The sequence below is a fragment of the Rhinolophus hipposideros genome, assembly GCF_964194185.1.
Source record: "Rhinolophus hipposideros genome assembly, chromosome: 19".
Classification (NCBI taxonomy): Eukaryota; Metazoa; Chordata; class Mammalia; order Chiroptera; family Rhinolophidae; genus Rhinolophus; species Rhinolophus hipposideros.
Window position 1 is genome coordinate 50278467 of NC_138065.1, and position 16713 is coordinate 50295179.

The 16713-nt window shown below is 45.7% G+C and overlaps 2 protein-coding genes across 6 annotated transcripts in view; one reads left to right on the forward strand and one right to left on the reverse strand.

Annotated features, from left to right (window-relative positions):
* Positions 1–4869, forward strand: part of SCYL3 (SCY1 like pseudokinase 3) — a 24382-nt gene extending 19513 nt beyond the window's left edge. For all 3 annotated transcript variants that reach the window (XM_081025642.1, XM_081025641.1, XM_081025643.1), the window contains exons 11-13: positions 449–620; positions 2978–3645; positions 4115–4869. In XM_081025642.1, coding sequence (XP_080881768.1) covers positions 449–620; positions 2978–3645; positions 4115–4174 — 900 coding nt within the window. In that variant the 3' untranslated portion in view covers positions 4175–4869. The remainder of the gene's footprint in view (positions 1–448; positions 621–2977; positions 3646–4114) is intronic.
* Positions 3796–16713, reverse strand: part of FIRRM (FIGNL1 interacting regulator of recombination and mitosis) — a 36547-nt gene continuing 23629 nt past the window's right edge. Inside the window, exons 17-25 of one of the 3 annotated variants that reach the window (XM_081025639.1) lie at positions 14375–14560; positions 12222–12344; positions 11054–11149; positions 9350–9463; positions 7779–7883; positions 7083–7163; positions 6325–6444; positions 4881–5111; positions 3796–4450 (exon numbers count right to left, since the gene is read on the reverse strand). In XM_081025639.1, coding sequence (XP_080881765.1) covers positions 4923–5111; positions 6325–6444; positions 7083–7163; positions 7779–7883; positions 9350–9463; positions 11054–11149; positions 12222–12344; positions 14375–14560 — 1014 coding nt within the window. In that variant the 3' untranslated portion in view covers positions 3796–4450; positions 4881–4922. Of the gene's footprint in view, positions 4451–4612; positions 5112–6324; positions 6445–7082; positions 7164–7778; positions 7884–9349; positions 9464–11053; positions 11150–12221; positions 12345–14374; positions 14561–16713 lie in introns of those variants that run through there. The other 2 variants (XM_081025638.1, XM_081025640.1) reach the window with 2 other exon arrangements.

A 16713-nucleotide genomic window follows, 5' to 3' on the forward strand; every position in this document is an offset into this window, starting at 1 on the left:
GTGGGGCTGGGACCCCTCGCTCCTCAGAGGGAAACTCTGCAGCTGAGATGTCCCTCCCGATTCTGAACTGCCGCACCGTGGGTGTGGGACGTAGTTCTGCGTCTCCGCCCCTCCTCCCAGCCCCCACGCGACTCGCTTGTGTCTTTAGTTAGAGGACTTCTGTTTAGCTGGCCTTCACGGGGGTCTGTGAGTTAGTTGTAATTAATGTGGTCCTGGGAGGAGGCGAGCAGTGTTGGCTTCCTCCTCCACCTGACCGGGAGTCACGTTACTGTGTTTAAAGCATCAGAGTGGGATGGATTGGGAGGGGGAAACATTGGTCCTGGCCCAGAGGTGAAGAGCTACTGCCCTGGAACCCGTGCCTGAGAAATGGCGTTCGTCTGAGGGAGCAGTCTGCTCCCAGGGAGACAGGCAGGCAGGCCGGCCCCACTGACCCCCTGTCCGCTCCTAGGTGTTACTGGGCCTGCGTGACACCAGCAGCTCCATCGTGGCAATCACTCTTCACAGCCTGGCCGTACTGGTGTCTCTACTTGGCCCAGAGGTGGTGGTGGGAGGACAAAGAACCAAGATCTTCAAACGCACTGCCCCCAGTTTTGCTAAAACTAGTGACCTTTCCCCAGAAGGTAAGGACGATTGAAAGGGACTGACTCTTGACTGTAAGTGCTGTTGTTGTTTTAATTTATTAGCTTGTTAACATTATACAAGGAATGCGGGGGGGTTGTATTCAATCAAATGACACAACTACGTGTATAAGGGAAAACTTGGTAACTCCGCTCTCCCAGCTCCTGGGGCGCAGGGAGCCGGTGGTAATAGATAGGTGGGAATCCCTTCCTTTAAGCCCACAGAGGGATGTATGTTTATACACACAGAGTTGTTAAAAAATTATGAGAAAGAGGTTGTGCACAACTGTGCAGCTTTCTTTCCCCACGCAGCAGCTTCTCAGGGACGTCTCCACGTTAACATGGAAATCTCACCTTTGGACGCAGCCTTAGGTTTCACTGACTGGAATCCATTCAGCCATTTCCCTGTGGGGGGATATTCCACCCATTTCTGGGTGTTTAACCACTACAAACACTGCTAGATAGATAACCTTGCACACATATCGTTACGTATTTTGGGTTTTATTGCTATAGGATAAATGCACACATGTAGACTTACTGGGTCAAAGAATGTATTGTAAATTGTAATAGACATTGTCAGTTTTCGAAAAGGCTGTACGTGGCAGGATTACCACTGGCTGTTTAAGTCCTTTTGATTCTGTTGGCCTATTAGGTGAAAAGCTGTTGTTTTAGGAGCTTCCTATTTCAGGTACATTCCCATTGGATGTTACCTGGGAGATAGCAATGATTACTGGTCTTTATCGGCTGTAAAAGGATGTTTTGTATCTAATGTCATTGCTTGTTTACTCTTTGTATAACCCTGAATAGGACAGGACGTTAGGAAGCTGCATCTCTAATTAGTTCTGACAGTGGGTAGAGAGCATGGAAACAGTGGGAAAAGAACTGTCAGATAGACTTCTCTGATTTTGATGCCAAAAGAATTTAAAGCAACACTGGCTTCCGGAAGTTCTGAAGAGAGTTCCTCTTCACTGGGGCTGGTGAGACCCGCGTCAGCGCGGCTCCAAGGAGCGTGACGAGGTGGTGTAGGAAGCTACTGCCTCCTTTCAGCCATGAAATGTGCCTACCAAGTGGGTGAGGTCTGTGCCCTCGTTGTTGATTAGCAAACACCAAATAAGAACTTTGTATGTTGTCATACCAGAGCAAGTTCGGGGGACGAAGGGATGTAGTTGAAGCCGTGAGAGCTGGGGAACAGAGTTTCGAGAAGGGGACTCATCAGGTGAAGAGAAATTAGCAGGATTTGAGCAGGGAGGACAGTGGCACAATTAAGGAAGAGGATGGAGGGTTGGATGTGGCCCGATTGTGACTACTTGCCCCAGACCCTTCCCCTCCCTGTTTTAAGGCAGAGGAGGTAGGTATTCAGCCAGAATTCTGCTGGAATTCTTGTTGCCCGTGTATCTGAGCGTTCTGCTTTGCAGTCGCCACCAGAATGTCTGTACGGGCAGGCCCTTTTCCCTGGCCCGGAATCCTAAGGTTAGTCCAGAAGGTTCTGTCTGTCCAGCCCGGCTCCTCACCTGCTGCTGGGCTCCTTCCCCATCGGCCCCGTGTGGACACAGCCTGTCCTGATGCCTCTAGGACAGGGAGTCCAGTCCATCACTAGGTGTAATAACTAGACCACCTCCCGCCCAACGTGCGGGACCACGAGCAGCTTGCTCTCCTTGTCACTGTGGGGTGTTTTCTTTCTCGCAGAGCCCCCCACACGTCGTCTGCAGCCAACACAGGCAGAGCTCGCCCGTCGGGCAGAGCCCTGGCTCTAGCATGGCCCCTAAACGCTGCTTGTCTGGCCCCGTGCCCACCACCAGGAGGAACACAGTGAGATTGCCACCACTCTTTGCAGACAGGTGGAACTATGCGGTGTATGTAACCTTTCCGTTGCTTAGGTGAATGTTGTCCTGATGCTAAGTTTAGATGCTAAAGTATCAGGGCACCTTGGGAACATTGAGAGTTATTATTTATAACGATGTAGCATGTTTTCTTCATAACTGGGGAGAGAGCAAGTTGACATTACTTGACTTCTTTTTTGCAGCAGATAATTTACTTTGGGACTTTAGATGCCTTAGGGCAGCATTTTCCAAAGTATATCACTCAAAGAATAGTAGTTCTGGAAGATGTGTTGAGTTAGGACAACTTACTTGAGCACATGACACTCGGGTGCACGTAATTACTATCGCAGGGTCGCACTGTCTGGCTTTGTTTATAGACATTTATATTTTGAATATTCAATAAAGGATGCTCGATTGTTGCTTTTGTAGTTCAGTGTGCAGGGGGTTTCTGAGAACTTAGATCTATGCATTTGTTTCCCTAAATATATTCTGGCTTTTACCCCACGTTTAGGAAAGTAATTCTTGTACATGTCTCCACAGGTGACCAGTTTGCTCAGCTTGTGAAGTTTCCCATGAATGGAATTTCAGACGTGAGCAGTACCTCAGGACCCGGGGAAAACGTGCCCTCAAGCTCTAAAACGTCTGAGGAGTGGCCGGACTGGAGCGAGACTGAGGAGCCTGAAAACAGAACTGTCCCCACGCAGATCTGGCCTCCAGAACCCCACGAAGCTGCCGGGCCCCCACTCACTGACTTGAGTGTGGCGGAGGTTTGGGGTGACTCTGAAACGCACCCAGGAGCTGGGATCACTGCTTCAACACCTGTCACCTCAGGGGAGGACAAGGCCACCCCCACTTCACATCTACTCACAGAGAAGCTCAGGCCTCTGGAATCAAGCCGACCCCAGACCAGTCCTGCACCGAGTGTGGGTGACCTAGACCAAACCCAGACACCAAAAGTGTCACAAGAAAGGCGCCTTAAGATTCCAACAGAACTTGGTTTGGGAGAGGAGTTCACCATTCGGGTCAAAAGGAAGCCGGTACCGGACCCTGAGTTGGACTGGTTTGCTGATATGGTCCCCGAAATTACGCCTTCAGCTGCTCTTCTGGTTTTACCTGAACTGAGGACAGAAACAATGGTCCCCAGCAAGGATGGTGTCTCAGCAGCGATGCCGTTTTCCTCAAAATTTGCTGCAGCAGAAATCACTGAGGTAAGACCTGCTAGATTGTGCAGCTGGCGTACGGCGTTCCCCCGAGGGCACCAGTTGCACTGTCCCTTTTCTAACAGACACTGTGCTTTGTCCCACCAAGGGGAAAGACTAACGTACGCAGTTGGTTAAAACAATCAAGACCAGCATAAAGCCAGTAAAATCCATTTCTATTATTACCCGTCCTTCCCCAGAAAAAGGCAGCAGTATTTGGGCTAAGGGTCCAGTGGGCCACTTGTTACAGGAATCCCCCTTTTACTTGGAAAAGGGGTTAAAGCAGGAGAGAGATGTCGTCAGATTGCTGTTATCGGACGGTCCCTGGCAAGTTCCTTCCCACTGCTATGGTTTTGTAACCCTGGAACCGAAGGCGCCTTTCCTGCTCAGCTTCCCGGCCTGGTGGTTCTCACTTAGCACCAGGAAGTGGATGCTGACACCACACAGTATGGCCTTTGTTCGCTTTCTCTTGTTGCAGGCCGCGTCTGAAGGCTGGGGAGACGACGGGGAGCTGAACTGGGAAGATAACAGCTGGTGACAGCGGCTGTGAGGCACACGTTAGGAAAACCAAACGAATACCTCAAAGGCAGGCTCTGCGGACGAGAAAACCCACAGCACCCGTTTTCTCGTACCAGGAGCTCTTTCCCAATCAGCCAACGAAGCGTGCGGCCTGGCGCGGGCTCAGCCCGGGCGCCAAGGAGGCTCGCAGTGGGGCTGTCGGGGGAAGCGCCCGCGTGCCTTTGACCAGGGCCAGCCTCTGGCGGGAGCAAGTGGCTGTGGAAAGCCTGAGTTTACTGCTTTTTCCAGGAGAATTCTGGAAGTAAAATAAATACAAAAAAATTCAAGCTGATTAGCTTAATTTTGTGCCATTTCTTTAACAGTGAGAAGAGTAAGGTCTGTTATGAAATAAATACAACTTACTGAAAACATTTTAGCTATAAAGTACATAAGTGATTTTAAATACTAAGGTTTCCTTAGGCAGCTTATTTATTTGTTTACAGTTGTACTGAGTGAATGGCCCTGGAGGACCCAGGCAGTTACTGACTGTTCCCCATGTATGACGTTGTACCAAAGTTCTTAATGAGAAATATCCCCATGATCCTGTTCTCTAAACCCCCAATAAAGACTATTTTTCACTAGTTTCAACTTTACAGTAAAGCTGTTTATGTGTTAGAAAATGTGGAGACATAATTAGATGAACGTTTTCATTTACAAAATAAAGTGGAGCATGACAAACATCATACCCAGTTCTGCCTAGCGCCAATGTGGGCCATTCACGTTCCATCCTAGAGCACACGACGCTTCAGCATATCGACCCTTTCTTGTAGCAGCTCCACGTGCACGGGAAGCCAGTCGGGGGCAGGAGCCCGCTGCAGCAGGGAGCCGACCGTCTCCAGGGCCCGTGTGGCTGCCTGCACTGCTGCCCTGTACTCCTCCTCCACAGGGCACTCCACACGGGCTCTCTTTGCTTGCGGCTGCCAGGCGAGAAGAGCGTGGCTGAGTAATGCCATGACACAGATTCCCAAAATGACAGAGAACGTTCCTTTTGCACTAGAGCACAGCTTACCACAACAAATGCTAAAACTATAAAAAAGTATGTGCAAATTTTATTCTAGTCATTGGTTCCTAAGGCAAGAGGGCACCCTCCGCCCCTACAATCACCTGGAAAAATATGTGAAGGCATTTTTGGCTTGTCAGTGATTCAGTGAGCAAACACCAGTAGTGGCCAAGGTCAGAAGCAGTGCTGTCCCTGCAGTAACTTGCAGTGTGTACTCTTTAGACATATCCTGTAAATACGTCCTTACGAAGAAGCCCAAGTATGACTTGTGCTCCGTTTGTAACTGCTGAGAGCTGTGCTCTCGCAGATGCTTCTGGAGCCAGGTCAGCAAATCCCTGCTTTCTAGTATCACAGCAGTGAGAGGGGTGAGGGCCAACATATCCCTCGTGTACTCACTGTCTTCCCAAGGGGCCATAATCAATTCTTGTGGGCTTATTTACTCCACCGATAGAACACTGAACTTGATACATTTCAGGCATAAAAGTGACATGTCTTGAAAACAAGTTATTAACACATACTTTAAACTTGTTTTCTTTTTATGAGTTGTGCCACTTACCAGAAAACTGTTCGTCTTATGGGTTACAATTCCTGATACACTGTCAGAGGTCAGACAGCATTTTGAGTATCGTTCGGTGCTGTCTGATTTCTGCCCTTGACATAGGTAGATGTGATTTCCAGACACTGCCCAAAATTATTAGGCTGGTTTGATGAATGAGGCAAGGGATCAAACTAAATATTTTTGGAGGTAAGCTAACTGACTTCTGTGTCAAAAACAACTGCATTTGTAGTGCCAGTGGCACACACACACACACACACACACACACACACACACACACACACACCCCTTTCCCCAAGGTTACTACAGATAATGGAAAGGTGTCCTAACGGTATGTTTAGTACGATGTTTAAAACTACAGGTTTTGGTAGTCCCACCTGTTTTATGTGTTCATAACCTTTCAGAAAGAAAAGAGCAGCTGCCATAGAATAGGAGAACTTTACACATCTACTCTATTAGATTATTTTGATATTCAACATGAGGCCAAGAACCGTACTAGTTTGTTCTGAATTTTACCATTAAGGGCAGAATCTTGCTTAGGAAACCCCAAACCATATTGAAAGGCAGTCCATACCTGTAAACATGACCACTTTGCTTCTTCTAACGTCACTTTAGCCAAGGATTCCCAGAAAATGCCCTTTTCCTGTTTCACACGTTCCACTCTGGCAGTTGCAGTCTCATCTACAAACCCCGTCTGCCAGACAGAAATGAAAAACCCAAGCAAACATCACATGTGGCCACTCCCAGGAGAGCGAAGAAACGGTGTGAGTCTCGGGGCAGAGCCTTAGACTGTGCTGGCTTAGCCTGTGACCCAGACAGATTCTGGCTGCTGGAATTCACTTCCTGATGGTGTTCTAAATTCTGGTTTAACTGTTCTATTAGTGTTGTCACTTAACCCTTAATTTACGTCCTAACACTGTTCCCGTGTAAGTTTCAAAGTAGGCACAAATGTGGGAGCCGTTGGCTCTAACTGTAAAAACAGCTTTAAAAATGTCACGGTTAGGAAAAGTAGGCCTTGGTCTCCGTCACTGCAGAAGAGCCAGGCCTGAATGACAGTAAACTCTGTCTCCTCTTCTTCCCCACGGTACTAACTGTATATGCTTAGTGTTGCCACTGTTCTCCCACTGCTACAGTATCCGAACAGGCAGGTGACTCCCAAGTGTGTCACTTCTGTGACTTCTAACATAGTCCCAGCTGCACGGGTGTCACCGTGCTGAGCACTGAAAAATTGAAGCTAAGAAGATACTCAACCTGGTTACAACTACAGGATTCCAAAAACAGGAACATGATGAAGAACAAAGTAAGTGACAGTGTCTATTGTAAAACAAATACCTTCTCCAGAAAGGACACGACTTTGTTCCTAGTCTCTTCAGAACTGAGACACTGTGGGACTACCTCTTCATGATTCGTTCCCTATTAAAAAATTTGATAAGACCGATTTTAATATATTTCAACAATTTGCACAGACACACAGATGAGTTATAAGGGCTCCCTTAATCAAAACTGTACTTTAAAAGACATGCTTGGTGCCAGAGGCTACTCGGAAGACCTCAGCTCATAGTTCTTCCCAGGTGCCTTAGGAGCTATGCACTCTGCTAAGTGTAGTACTGGGAACTCTACGTCTGTCTGCCTGTCATCCTGTCACTGGGCCCTGTGCCCAAAGGCATGACTGCACAGCAAAGGCTGACGAACAGGAACTGCCCACGGCAGGGTCACCTTCTCCATAAAACCAAACAAAAGGTCTGTGTTTACTCGCCTGAGCCCAGGAGTTGGAGGTTACGTGTTACCACCCAGCCCAAAAAGAGGGTCTGCAGGGCTGCCTGAGTTAGCAGACCAGCTGTCACTACCCCCAGGGCCTTAGGAAAGTCACTTCCTTTCTCTGCTTCATTTTTAGATCCTGAAAAATAGATGATGCGTAATATCCTATAGAAAAGTTTACGTTGACAAAACAGAAGCAGCTCACTGAATGTTCTGGAATATCGGAAATGTTAAAATGTTTTAGCAGTCACTGTGATAGGTCAGTCTAACCTCAGCAAACTGAGTAAATGCCTCCAAGGCGTGTTGTTCCAGAAGCCAGTTCCTGTCAGCCAGCAGCGAGGCAAAAACAGACGACAGGTTGGGCAGAATTTTGTCCTAAAAAAGAGAACCAACCCTTATTAAAGAGAGGAAAACCTTAGTACACTCAATGTGCCTAAGGTCAGGATGTCGCGTTTCCATAATTCCGTCCCAGTGAACCGTATTAAGGCACATCAGTCGTGTCACTCCTGTGCTCCTTGCAATGGCCTGCCAGCCCCACTACCTGTCCGCTACCCCGATAACAGGGACGTGCTCCCATTTCAGGCCTCCCCCACGTACCTGCAGGGCTCGCTCCCTCAGTCTCAGGTGTGGCTACACGTCACCTTGCGGAGGGCTCCCATTTAAAGGCGTCCCCCTGTACCCCTCCGTCCCGTTTCACTTCTCTGCAGCACGCCCACCACTTAGACTGCTGCCTCCCAGCAGGCTGACGGTGAGCACGTAGGCGTTCAGTCCATTCTTGAATCCCCAGTGACTAAAACGGCGCCTGACACGCAGCAAGGACTCTCACTTGTTTCTTAAATGAGTGCGCGTCAATCTCATGGTTTTAAATACCTCTTGTTTGCTAATGAATCCCAAAAATGTCTTCTTCCCGGGAGTACATAAGGTAATTTCTGCTAATAAAAATACCTGTTCTCTAGGTTCTGGGTCCATTAAGGCTTAAAAGCAGCAGCATTTTGGAAAACATTCTATGTTAAAAAGAAAACAGCTTCAATGCAAGGATGTTTGGCTACTTTGTCCAGAGAGATGAAAAGAAGCTGTCAGCACCCTCACTTAGGGTCCTCAAGGTTGTCACGAAACAACCTGGCATGAGACAAACAAATGGTATCGTTTCCCTGTGAGCAAACAGGACAGCCCTTTAGACACTGACTTAAACGTCCGGTTTCACAGGCAATGTGCTAAGATAGCGTCCGTTATGGTTTTGCTCAGTTACGTAAAACGCTCTCATCACTGGGCTTCACGCTCTCCCCCATGGAGGTGAAGGAAGCTTTGGAATTGCTGGATGTGGACCAGAGTCGTGGAAGGCCGAGCCCCGTTCCACCGCAGCAGACACGGCCAGGCCCTTTCAGTGCGCTTCCGTAAATAAAGACCGCTTGTCAACTACACACCTAACTACACACCTAGCTACACTTCCAACACACCATCTGTAAAAGCAAACAGGCACCTGTTCATGGACATAAAACTAAGAGAACCACTTTAAGAAATGACCCAGTCTCCTCAGGATACACTGTTCCCTGGAGGACATACCTATGTTTCCCTTCCTGGAGAACTTTGTGTGCTAGGGCGCAACTGAAATGGGAATCTCAGACTACAGCCGACTCTCTATATGTCAACATACATTTTTCTAAAAGGAAACACCTTAAAATGAGTTCTATTTTGACAAAGTCACCCTGCTCTCTTCACAAACTATATCCCCCCTCAACTTTCACTGTCAACAATCCACAGAATTCCAGAAACTGAAAGCCTAAAAATCCCTCAGTAATTCTAACAGTTTTGTTAACAGGAACAACAATTAGGAGCATTACCTGGATATCCGGGGATATAACAAGTTTTCCTAGAGAAGACACAAAATCCAGCACTGCCAAGCGAACGTGGTCAGGAGGCTCGAACTTAAGGAGTGAGGCCTGCAAAGTTACCACCTGGAGAGGCAAAGCCCAAACCAGCGTCATACACAAAAACACCGACTTTGCAGAGACGTAACGACGACCTAAGATTTTGATGGGCACGTGGGAGGGGAAACCGCCAACCCTAGAACAACCCAACACTCCACGAAGCCTGAGGGTCACAGGAGGAGAATCCGAAGACAGAGTCAGTTATTACAGCGGCCTTCCAACCACTGTGAAAACATTCTAAAGTGTTCCTGAAAAACCATATCCAGTGCTGCACTCACATCCTTACCGATTCTTCTGTATTTCACATCCTAGTGAGAGAGCCAGCGTCTGTCATTAGCAGGGATTGGCCAACTCGCTACGCGGGGCCAGACGGTAATTACGTGAGGCTCTGCAGGAACGTGCTCCCCGCTGCGTGTTCTTTATCTTTTTTATTTTATTTTTCAAACCTTTAAAAATGTAAAGATCGCCCTTAGCTCCGGAGGCAGAATCCGGGAAGGAGGCCATAGCTTGCTTTCTATAAAGGAAGCGCTGCCTAAATGAACAACTGACTTACGTTCAAATATCAGAACTTTATAGTTATTTGGGTTTTTTAAAGGTGGGCACAATTAAGTCAAAATTACTGGTATTTAATTTTTCAGAAAAGAATATCAGGACCTTCAGAATCAACAAATTCAAATTATTGCATTCAATATAATTTGAGTCAATTATTTTACTGTAATATCATTCTCTATAATTCAGTAATCCACATCACACATACAGCAACTAAAAATATACCTTATTAGCAAGTCCGTAAGACTTTCATGTACACAGTGCTAACTCAGAGCTGTTAAAAACGAAGCACTACTAGCCCCACTCTGCACCGCACACTGTAACAGGGTGTTATTTCTTCCATCTCCCTCCTAAATAGCAAGGGTTAGTTTTACTTCCTAATCAGTTTTGTTTCTTAGTGACCTTAAACACAAGCCAACCCTTGATTTGGGGCTCATTCTGTCCAGTATGGGCTCGTTCTGAACCACTTCCAGTAAGATGATGGCCTTTTCCCTTTTCTCCCTCCTCCAGCTTAGAACCTCCAAAGCTGCGGCATAATGAAGGCAGCACCACAGCACCTCAAGGAGCCAGTTCTGTCTGTCCCAGCCGTGCAAGCTGAGGCCAGAGGGAAGAGTCAGTATGCTCTGCCTTCAAGATCATTTTATTTCTTCAAAGAAACCATAAGGATTTAAGTCTGTGGGGGTACACTCCACACTCCCAGGGCTGCTGGAATGCCTGGAAAATGCTATGAATGCAGGGTCACACTCGAACTGACTCCTAAGTTCGGGGATTCTGGGGCAGCTAACAGCAACCAAGGAAGTTTGGACTCTTCAGTACCAGGTAGACGGGAGGACAGATAAAGGCTGAATTAACAGCCCAGTGTACCAACAACTCTACGAGAAGCAAGAAAGAAAAGAAACATCCCTGGACAAGTAAATCTGTGACATTTTACTGCAGTTTAACAAGAAAGGGGCAACAAGCCAACTGAACAAATCGTTTAAAAGGCCTGTTTATAGAAAGTTACTTTAAATTATGCCAGATTAACAACTTCCTCAACCAACGAAGCCCCAGTTTGCTCACTCTTCTTACCTGACTTATCACCTCAGGATCTAGGGTTTGAATAAAACATCCCAACAGTGAAAATAGAAGGCTGAGTGTCTGCTGAACACAAGTTTGACTTGTTACCTTAAATAAGAAACAAAATAAGGTTGGTGAAAATTTTCAATTACATGTGAATAGCAGCCTTTTCACGAGCACTTACTATGTACTAGGTGCTTTACATTTATCACCTCACTTACACCTAATAAATCTGTGAGTTACATATGATTACCCTCACTTTACTAATGAAAAGGGGCAGAGAGGTTAGATCACATGGCTAGGAAAAAGCAGAGCCATGATTCAAATCCCATTTAACCCGGATGGAGGTCTAATTACTGAAAAGCTTGTACATTCCTGAGCCTTTTTCAACTCCGTTTCTTCTCTCCGTAATTGTTTCTCATAATATGATAAGCTATGTCACCAGCAAAGAGAGCTCCTCAATGAATCTTTATTGAACCACGTGTGCGGATCAGGGAAAGCACTTGTTGAAGCTGAAATACTGTGGGAGGGAATCTGACCACACATGAACTTCAGGGGTAAAACACCCGCAAAACCATTTCTACTATTTCCCACAGCGTGATTGTTGCCTTCAGCTCCCACTGGCTGGGCCAACCAGAGGTCACATTTTTATTTCCACTTAGTCAAAGAAAACAAATGTCATATTTAGATTTTTAAATTATGTATTTTCAAACTACATTAACCTGTGGGACACATACCATTCTAATTGTAGCCCGATCATCACTTGGCTTTTTGTCTTTGCTGGAAAGAGAAATACAAACTTGCCGCGGTCATTCACTTGCCCCTTCCACCTTTAAGCCCAAAGGCATAAAAGACCCCAGAATGACAAAAGCAGGCTACACTAACCCGGCAGAAAAGACAGATAACAGGGGAAGAGACTTAAAAACAAACAAAAAGCCCAAATGGCCATGAAAACAGTTAGCTGGACTGGCACTCTTTATGAGGTTCTAGTTTTACTAATATAATTCTAACACACTGAAAAAGAACTGGCAGGAAGAAAACAAACACGGCTTTTAAGTTCTAATCATAAGCCCTACCCAGCACCTGAGACGTAGACAACGTCACCCACAGGGAGGTCGGTACTACCTTCTTCTTTCAGTACTGATTTGCTCTTGGGGGAAATGACCAGTGCTTTCCTTACCAGGTTAGTGTTCAGAAAAGCCCAAAGCTGACTCCCGACTTCCACGACTGCAGCTTCTTGTCCAATATCCAGAGCGTCTCTAGCAGAATGACACACAGCAAGCAGAGCAGACAGCACCGTGTTCTAAGGGGAGACAAAGAAGGGCCAGAGCTTGGAAACCGGCCTTCAGGAGCTGGAAGCCTTATGTGAGGTCAAGAACGACCCATAACTACAGAGAAACCGTGAAGAATTATATTCCAAGACCCAAAGCCATCTTTTCACCTCTTTCTTTAATGAGTATATTTTATTAAAACTAATTTTCCTTGGGGCCGGCCCGGTGGCTCAGGCGGTTAGAGCTCCATGCTCCTAACTCTAAAGGCTGCCGGTTCGATTCCCACATGGGCCAGTGGGCTCTCAACCTAACCCTAACCCTAACCCTAACCCTAACCCAACCACAAGGTTGTCAGTTCAATTCCTCGAGTCCTGCAAGGGATGGTGGGCAGCGCCCCCTGCAACTAGAAAAACGGCAACTGGACCTGGAACTATGCTGCTGCCCTCCACAACTAAGACTGAAAGGACAACAACTTTGTCTAAACAAACCTTTTTTCCTTTTAATAGGAAAATTTAATAACAATGAAAATACCATTGTATTTTTATAAGTAGGTTTGATACAAATGGTCAGTATTGTCAAGCTAATTTATATTCATCAACTAAAAATTCTGTTTTTTCCTATTGTGCACCTAGCCATCTTTTTAAGTTATTACATTTTTGTTATTACATTTTTATTGTTTCTGTTATTTTATAATTAATCTTTAAAATTGTTCAGCAACAGTGCATTCGATGAGGAAATAAGGTACTTAAGAAGTACGTTGTCTAGAACTTGAAACTATTATAAAAGGGCCTTTTCCAGATTCACTCTTTTCTACACATCAAATCTCTCCTTCTGCCCAGGAGGGGGCATGGCGGGGGTGTGGAGAGAGTGGAGGGAAGGTCCCTGAAGGAGGAAGGACAGTAACAAGGCCTCTGATCCACTGTGTTCAACGCCACTTTATTTTATGGAATCACTATACAGCCTTCTGTTTAAGATTTACCTGTCTCCTCTTACTAATAAACATGCTATATGATCTGCCGAACTACATTTTGGTCATAGAGCAAATATTTATTCAATTTTAGAAAACAGGAGCTTTTATTTTACCTAACATGAAGGTTTTTCTATCTTTACTACAGAAATTAGAGCACAATAAATGCAAAATTTGAACTTAACCTACTCCTAACTAGGCATTTAAAAGTTTACCCAAAATAAAGGCATATAAATTCTTCTATTTCCTTTGGCTATATGTAAATGTTTTAAATTATCTTGATAATTAGGGTTAAGTGCTACGACCTAACAGTATCAGAACATTCACACTCAGTGTGGAAATACAAGCCCAAGAAAACCTTGAGCTTGTAATTTAAAACTGCAGATAGGCCCCCGACTCTGAGTGCCATCCCCATCCTTGATATTTTTTCTCCACTTATCACAGAAGAATATACATATTTATTAATTATTTTACCGTCAAGCTAAGCTAGAACATAAGTCCATGAGAGGAGGAATTTTTGTTTGTTTTTTCCATGATATATCTCCAATGCCTAGAGCAGAGCTGGGCACATAAGAGCACTCAAAATATGTTTGAATGAGTGAATAAATTAATGAGCAAATGAACACTAAACTGGAAAATTCAACTACATGTATTGAAGATAGTCAATTTTTCAAAATCATGTATTTTTTTCTTACAGATGAATTTCTTTTCATTCCATTATTTTAAGAGGGAACAGTCTAAATGGTAAGGTACATAAAGGCTCAGAGTGGGTTTGCATAAAAAGGGGGTTGTATTTTTGTCAAACAGAAGAATCATGTCGGCCTAACACAGACATGCGTCAGCAAAAATACTGCAAATGAAGTATTTCATGATGTGTTTCCTTGCTTCAGACACCCCGCACCAATGTAATTCACATCAACGGAGATCAGAGGAAGTTTCTTTCAGACCCTTTTACAACGGAGAAATCTGACGATCTTGTGCGGTTCTAACCTGAGGACAGAGGCTGTGTCCACCTTATCACAACCATCCCCAGTTCCTAAAACGGTGTTCAGTCCAGCTACCGAAGCATCATCACCTGTCAAACGTGCTCCTTACCAGAGATTCCAGTTCCGCCCCCGTGTGGCCACTGCTTAGCCACCTCCTGCACTGGGCTGCACCCACTCTGCAGACCTCCTGGGCGGTTTCTCTCCTCAGCCCAGCAGGTAACGCCTGGAAGGAAACGTACTGCCACAGAGGCAGATTTGCTGCTTCTTTGGGGGGAAATTTCTGGATAAACTCCATCTGAATAAATTGTTCAAGAAACAAGAGCAACATAAGACAGTCTGTTGGGTGGATGCACAAAAGCTAGGTATTAGCTTCCATACTGAGTATTTCTTAAAAGGTTTTAACTGAATAATAGTACTATCACAAGGAATAAGACCGAGGTAACGTAAAGGAACACGCATTATTTGTTGTTGCATTTGTTTCCAAATGAAAACCACAGTTTACATGGAACACAACAGAGACGCGTTCAGACACAGGCCAGGGACCTCGTCTCTGAACGGGAGGCACCAGTCTAGAACCGCGCGCCTGGCAGACCCATTCCACCGCTGGACTCACAATTCCAAGTGCCTGCTTGCCAGGTTTTCAGGACAACAGTTCTGTTTCGTTAAAACGCAGCGTCAATATACCAGATAAAAATGGAAAACAAAAGTTCTAAAAAGAGAGTGAAAACGTTTGCATCTGCTGGAAAAACAGCAAAAACAATGGTGCACTTAATTGCTAAATTAAGTATAATCCAATGAGTGAGGAAGTATAGTAATGTAATTTTTTAAGACGTAGAATAATTTACTTCACAATATCCAAAATCAACTTGTTAAATGAAAAATTTTCCTACATCAAAACGAAAAGAAAACCCACTGTGTTAAATTGGGCTGAGAAATTTTCCTATGTTGTATTTCCTGTATTTATATTTGAATCTTCTTTCGTTTGCAGAAAACACTGAGCTGTCCAAACCAGGGAGACACCACGTGGCTGTGCTGTGGGGCAGCCGCCGACAACGAAATGGGTCCCGTGACAAGCTCCGTGTCTGTCACAACAGCAGCGTTAGTCATGAAACCAAACTGCACCAGCAAAGCCAAGAGCTCGGTGCCCACTGATGAGCATTGGTTCAATCGTGATCTTTCTCTACAACGAAGTCCAATGATGAAGCGGTTCCCTTCCCCAAACAGAAAACCACAAATACACTGGAGCAAACCAGACCCGCTCTGACCCCCAGCTCCGCCGCTTGCTACTGCGAGTTTGGGGAAACTCTTTAATTTCCGAGTTCCTCTTTCTTCATCTGTAACATGGAAATAAGATCATCCCTCCCACAAGGGATGTAAGCACAAAAAAATTCAAACGCCTCGTACAAAGCCGAGGCCACAGAACAGTCTCAGAACACACCCACTCCCCACCTCCTTCCTCTACCACAGGCAATGGTGCCGAGAAGCAGGCAGCCGAGCTAGCATCAATCTCGGGCCTGACTGACTTCCCCAGGGACCCTCACGGAGGGATTCAAATTCAGGTGGACCCCTTCATTTTAAACTTGAGAACAGTAAGTGGGCCACGGCAGGAAATCAGTGTTTGATAACTGCAGGAAAACACCAAACGTAACCCCTCATATCCGTAACTTACACGCCGGATCGCCTCAACTGGGGGGGGAAATTTAGAAAACTGAGAAGTATGGAAGATGCATAAACACGGAGTTTCCTTTATTTATAACAAAGCTTCTAGACCTCACTTAGAGCTACTTTGTTCTGAGTTGTATTTGAAGTTAAATTTTCCCAACAATTTGGGAAAGGATAGTTTTATTCCTAGTTTATAACTGAGGCTCATCATACATTCACGTTTCCCCTAAATATTAACCTTATTTACTATAAAAAAAATAAAAGACATCAGTAAGGGCATAAATAATATTCTAGCTCTTCAAATTTCTTTAAAAGGGCTGGGGTATGGAACAATCTCAAGCATCTTAAACGCATGAGAAACGATGGAAAGACGTTTCGGAAGACCGTTAAAATGTCCATCTGTGACTTGCAGCAAAGACCCTGACAAAGCCTCTCCTTGATCCAACCTCAGGCAGGTCCTTCTAGGCCCTCTTCCCAGCGGCCTCCGACCTTGGCCCTGAGCCGTCCTGGCTGGGCCCGCATCGCCAGTGAGTCCTGCCCAGTCAGTGCAGAAGGAATCCCTCACCCTTGGCGTCTCATCTCCTGGTCTGTGTTCAGAGAATCTGTCAGGTCAGCTGAGCAAACGTCGCCCCCTTAGCTCTGCTGCTTCCTCCCAGTGAAATTCATCCACTGGCGTCTGTCTCCTTGAGTGTAAACCCTCACCCGTCCATGCTGTGTTCAGAACTGAGCCAGCTACACACAGGTCACTTTTCCCGTCACAACAGTTCGGGAATAAAATGGGCTTTT